Source organism: Limulus polyphemus, unplaced genomic scaffold, assembly GCF_000517525.1.
Source record: "Limulus polyphemus unplaced genomic scaffold, Limulus_polyphemus-2.1.2 Scaffold1272, whole genome shotgun sequence".
Lineage (NCBI taxonomy): Eukaryota > Metazoa > Arthropoda > Merostomata > Xiphosura > Limulidae > Limulus > Limulus polyphemus.
The window spans coordinates 189,958-196,493 of NW_013666882.1; the positions used below are offsets into that span (position 1 = coordinate 189,958).

At 32.4% G+C, this 6,536-nt stretch overlaps 1 protein-coding gene across 1 annotated transcript in view; it reads left to right on the top strand.

The window, feature by feature from the left end:
- LOC106462873 (calcium/calmodulin-dependent 3',5'-cyclic nucleotide phosphodiesterase 1-like) overlaps window positions 1–6,301 on the top strand; it is a 54,181-nt gene extending 47,880 nt beyond the window's left edge. Inside the window, exons 13-14 of the mRNA XM_022390273.1 lie at window positions 661–888; window positions 2,750–6,301. Of these exons, the coding sequence (XP_022245981.1) occupies window positions 661–888; window positions 2,750–2,850 (329 nt within the window). The 3' untranslated portion in view covers window positions 2,851–6,301. The remainder of the gene's footprint in view (window positions 1–660; window positions 889–2,749) is intronic.
- The last annotated feature ends 235 nt before the right edge of the window (window positions 6,302–6,536 follow it).

Genomic DNA, 6,536 nt, shown 5'->3' on the forward strand with positions numbered 1-6,536 from the left:
AAATATATATATAGTGATTTTGACACGTTGGAAATGATTTTGTGTCCAAAACGATTAAAAACAATTTAATTAAGTACATAGATTTGTTAACTTCCGTATAATTATTGATTGTATTTCATCACATCGTCCTACCAAGTGTATAATTATTGATTGTATTTCATCACATCGTCCTACCAAGTGTATATAATTAGTGATTGTATTTCATCACATCGTCCCACCAAGTGTATAATTAGTGATTGTATTTCATCACATCGTCCCACCAAGTGTATAATTAGTGATTGTATTTCATCACATCGTCCCACCAAGTGTATAATTAGAGATTGTATTTCATCAGATCGTCCCACCAAGTGAAGCCTAAAAACGGTCAATTTCGCCCTACCTACTTTTTATGAGATCATTTTCGTTGCAGTTGAGAATACAATAATTATTGAAATTTATATTTTAGAAGAATTCAACAGAGCATTCTAGTTAATATGTTATTCTAAACTAAGAAAATACATGCCAGTAATTATTAGTAATCATATATCCCACTCATTATTAACAATAATTCTATTCCTCAGACATTCACTTTATGTGTATATCATAAGAAAATATGTAAAAGAGAATATCATTGCTAAAGTTCAGAACAGTTATTTTTAAATATTTTGTTTTCCTGGACAGACACTAAGCTTCGCACAAAGTCCTTGTCTTCGATGCAGACAAAAGAACTGAATTCCACTTCTTTGGATTCGGCAAATGGCTCTGGTGTAGGTGGTAAAAGTAAATCCTCTGTGAACAGCGCCCCCTGTTCTCCGTCATTAAGCTCAGGATCAAGAAAAGAAATTCCTCGGCCCTGGACTGCATGTCTAGACAAAAACAAGACTCTATGGCAAGAAAAAGCAAAGAAAGGTTAACATTTCTTATCATTATTGTAAACCAATATATACTAGTTTAGTTTTTAACGCCTGTCACAGGTATTAGTAATTTTCTTTATATAAGGATGGTTTTAGTGTTACAGAAGGGAAGTCGCCAACCAAAGAAAATACCCAAGTAAATGTTAACAGCTAAACTTTCAACTTTAGCTAAGGTTGACAGTTAAATAACTAGTAATATTTTAATGTTTTTGTATTTCGTCTATTTACACATAAAACTGTTTTATAATTATTTATGATGGATATAATTTAACACGAATTTAATTTAGTTAAACAAAATTTTAGTCTAGCTCCAAGTAGTGGTCAATAATGAAAATAGTAAATGTATGATTAAACTTTCATTGCAAGCATATCGTTTTAATCGTCTATTCAGACAGCTTCTTTTGTATCCAGACTTTCCAGCGAATTCCGGTTACATCCTGTGCAACCAAATTCCTTCCAGTTTGTCAGTCATGCATCCTTTCCAGGTTTTAAACCTTATGTGCCTCAGACCGGACTATTAACGTTACACAGATTTCACTAACCGGAGTAGTAACGTTGCATACATTTCACTTACGGGATTAATAACGTTGTGCACACTTCATTGATCGGACTAGCAACGTTGCATACGTTTCACTGACAAGACTAGTATTAACGATGCATACACTTCACTGACCGAAATGGTAAAGTTACACACGTTTCACTGACACGACTACTAACGTTACATACATTTCGTTAACCGGCTTAGTAACTTTACACAGGTTTCATTGACCGCACTAGCAAAGTTGCATACGTTTCACTGATCAAATGACATTAATATATTCATATTTTTACAAGATTTTAGATTTTCCGAAATTTGTTTTCTTGTTTCTTGAGGATATTCGTAGATAGCTACTTTAGCTGCACTAGCCATCCCTAATTTTGAACTGATGGACTTGATGGATCGCAGCCACTGCCAATCCTTCGGCTACTTTGATAGAATAATGATATTCGACGTTTACTCTTATAAACCACTCACGAACTCAGAGTTCAGAGCGCGATTTTACGACAACTGGACACGAACCATGGAACCTTAGATTCACATTATGGCACATTAACCACTAAGCCACGCCCGACCCTGTTTAGGCAGATTCAATCACATAATTTTTTTCTGTTTCTCTTCGTCTCCCCAGTGGCACAGCGGTATGTCTGCGGACTTACAACGCTAGAATCCTGGTTTCGATACCCGTGGTGGGCAGAGCCCAGATAGCCCATTGTGTAGCTTTGTGCTTAATTACAAAAACAAACAAACTGTTTCTCTTCTGACTTGTTTATATTACTTAGTGTTTCATCTTTAAACAAGAGAGAATCCTCAATATCCGCGGCACTTGATATTATTTTAGGCAAGATTAGAGTAAATTAACCTGTGGGACCTTTTCTTCTTTTTATTAGTTATATTTTTGTGCACCAGAAATACCAAGCGTGGGGCGAGCGCATATCCCATTCGATTATATTACTCATCAGGATCTCTACCAGCCTACCCTAAATTGAAATTATTTTAGACAGGATTAGAGTAAATTAATGTATGAGACTTTGGGCGAGGTCAAATACATTCACCGAAAGGATTTGACCTCCTGAGTCCAAACCTGTAATTAGATCTCAAATCGGTTAAGAGATGACGGAGCTATGAGCAAAAAGTATGTACTTGAAAAACATTCTATGAGCCGCTATGCCGCGGCTGAAAAGAAAAACTTTAGCTGATAGTTAAACATAACAAGGAGAAGAAAAAATAGAGAAAAAGTTTATTCTCTGTCACTTATCTCTACACAGACTCAGGTTATAAAATAAAGTTTATTTTGTTTGCCTATCTCTTTCTTCAGACGCCGAGAGGAAAGCACTAGAAGCTGTCCAGAAATCATCCTCAGAAAATCACGAAGATGGTACAAGTCATCCTTTATCCTCCTCATCAGAGAAGCAGTGATGCAACTTACTGGACTTGTGATCGAATCGCGATAGTATTTTCTTGAAACTTCTAACATCCTTGTTCACCATTCCACTCACACCCCTGTACACAGTAAAATTTGTGAAGGAACTACGAGAATGTGTCACGTGACTCCCACTTTTTATTACGTGATGGTCACGTGACTGCCACAACTTGCGAGCGTACCCAACGTTCTTAGCAATGATTAATCTCTTAAAAAACAACTCAGACGTTATTCAAAAGATAGTATTCGTTAAGCAAGTCCCAGTGTGACAGTACCGTCTAGCTTTTTAATTGATGTTTTAAATTAAATCAGCACATTTTGCATTTCGAATAAGTGAAGTCTGATGTTTAGGTCAATTAAATCACACACACTTTTTCTCTGTTTTCGAAGCAAAGGATTGTTAGTCCGGCTGTTACAGTTTGCTGTACGTGGCAATCTCTATCTTTACCATAGTCATACTTTTATCGTTTAATCTAACTTTCCTCAGAATACAACATAATAATCGTGTTTTTTGTTGTTGTTGTTATTATCTCAGATTAAATCAAGCTCATGAACACCGAAAAAAATCTTGAAACTTAAAAATTTGAGCTTGACGTGTAAAACAAGTAAGAAGAAAAAAGTGCTTTAGTAATGTTCTTTATAGATTATAGCTTTCAAAAGTTGTTTTTATGTAAAACCATGTATAATTAAAATATTTCTGATTCAAATTAAAACTTATCATCAGATCCTCCTGTTAACCAAACTCAGTCTATATTAAAACATAAAAAACTCTCATATCAATAGATAGTACATTAAGGTTACGAAAGATTTTTTTTTCTTTTCATGAAACACTAGATACTTGGTTTACTCCCTTCAACAGTGATTCTCAAACTGTGGGGCGCGCACCCCTTGATGGCACGACTTTATTTGAAAGTGGCGTGAGAAGCGTCAGGCATACGTTTCATTTTTCATTCTGTTTTGTTTTTAACTAAAGAATTTGAGTACCTACAAAATGTTTACACTGATTACCATAGTAGTCAGTGTTGTTTTTAGTTTCTAGAAATAAATGGTTAAGATGGTGGTTTATATAGATAAAATCGATTTATTTAGTTTCATGCCCACTGTAATTTTAAGACATAATGAAAAGTAAGTTAATTCCACTAAGAACTAAAACAGAGTACTCCAGGATATAAACGAACCTGTTTCTAGTGAAAATATAAAATTCGATCAATTCTAATACCGTTAAAAGAAATTAATTATATTTGATTAAACAGCGCACTAGTATTTAATGGAAACGTGTACGATACTTAAAAGATGCTACGTAAAACATAGGAGTCTGTAAACTATACAAAACTCACAACGATTGTATTGTACAATATATTAATTTCATATTCAAATTACATTGTTAACAATAAATACTCAAATGATTTTAAGTTACTTATGTTTATGTTTATTAGTTACTTTTGTCTGTATATATATATGTATGGTTCCCTACTTCAAATGTCATGCACAGATTTAGATACCACGCTATCAAGAAGGCTAAATATTAATATTTAAAAGTTAATTATATTATCCTTCAGAGAATTCATTTAAACAGTATGTCTCATAGGATAATACTCAGTAAAAATGTAAGTTTTTCTTCTGTAAGATTGGATAGATAAAAATAAAACGTATAATAATAACTACTTTTACCCTTTTTTGTTTTGTTTTATTCTATTTGTATAAATTACTATCTCGTGCATTTGTTCCATATTTCTGCCAATAGATTTTTACCAATCGTATTACAGCTCAACTTGGATCATTTTAAACCCGACTTCTTCACCAGACAGTTGCGTAACAAGAAAAAGCCGAATGGGAAAGCTGTCTCGGGCGCAGTCCGATAGGGGTCACAGAGCTCCAATTATTTTAACAAATATTTGAGAACTAAATCTGATAATATGATTTTGGAAATTTTTCCCATATGTTTTTATTAATATATATATTATTAAAAACAGTACTGTTTATGATTGTATAAAATGTGTGAGGAGCAGTTAGTCAAACTTGCCCCGGGCACAAAAATACCTAGTTACGCCACTTGTAGCGAAAAATGACAATTCTGGTCATATCGATGGAATTTCAGAATTTTATTTAACTTGTTTTCCTTTTTTTTTACTGATCAGATTAAACTTTTCCTAAAAAAGTATCCCCCGGTGAAACAGCGGTAAGTTTATGGACTTACAACACTAAAATCCGGGTTTCGATTCTCTGCGTTGTACACAACAGATAGCGCAATGTGGCTTTGCTCTGAAACAAAGACACAGAAACCTAAAAATCTGTTATTTTTCAATGACAAAAGAAAGAAAACAATTACTCATTTGCATACCCTTTATGGAATTAAAGTAAACTCTGGTTTACAATATTTTCAAATGTGAATAAACAGTTAAGCATTGCAAATTCTAATAGGCAACATAAATAACTGATTATAAGCCTAACTTTTGAAATAGAAGAAAAATCAAGAAATGTAACTCGTGCTTGTACATACTTGTTCTTAAACATTCCAGCACTGAATGTAAAAAGTGTTTAAGGAAAATGATATAGGAAACCTTTGTTTTACATAGACTAAAAGGTGTATGTTTCCAGTTGATTCTTCTAATGCTTTTGTTAAAACGGATCTGACGTGTTTGTGTGTATCAATAACTAAAATAAATCCGTAAGCTTAGTTTTGCAAGTATTTATATAAAAAGATCAGTCATTCAATATTTGATATATATATATGTGTGTATGTGATGTATTATTAATTTTTTTTGTGAAATTACTAACTCTGAAATTGATATGAAATTAGTAACGTAAAAAAAAAGTGTTATAGATAGTTTATTCCAGAAGTCAATTAATCACTTGCATTATCATATATCATAATAAATGTAGTAAACAGAAAATATTACACGTCAAAGGATCATATCTGTATATTTCTGTATAATGGTTGTAAAATAATTATATTGTAAGTTAAGCCTAATCTACATTATGACTATTATCTCAGAATATTAATGTGAGTGTACTTAGTTTTTGCAAAGATTAATTAAGAATATTCCTCTTACTCAGATACTGCTAAGACTTACAGTATTTGCTTTACATTGTAAAGCTTTTGTTTTTCATTTCAAGTCATAAAATTGTTTCAAATTGCAAATATTTGAAGATCCACATAATTTGCCTTCTCCTTGTATCAGTCAAGCTATATATATTCATCAATGCTTAGATAATTTTGAAGAGTTTTTTTTTATTAAAAAGCTATTTCTAACAATCTTATTGTTTATACTCATTACTATAAGTTGAAATTTGTGAATTTTCTTACTTAATTTTAATAGTTTTTGCTTTATTAGTCATTCGGGATATTTATATCCACGTGCATGAATGATTATTTCCTCTTGTTGAGTCTAATGTAGATCTTTTCACCACTCTATGACTGTAAATAAAAGCATTCAATGCAGCCTATTTATGTGATGCCTTCCCTGTTTTATCACGTATGTTGGTACACAAATGTACAGATAAACTAATTTATTTAATATTAATTTTTAACTTTTTTATTTTTGCTAGTGACAAAGATGTGTTTTTAATGCTTATCAAGTCCTATATTATTCTACTCTAAACTGACGTCAAATAACTACTTACTTCATGACAACACCTGATAAGAGATTCCAGCCAGGTGTATAAAGATGTCAGGTAATGC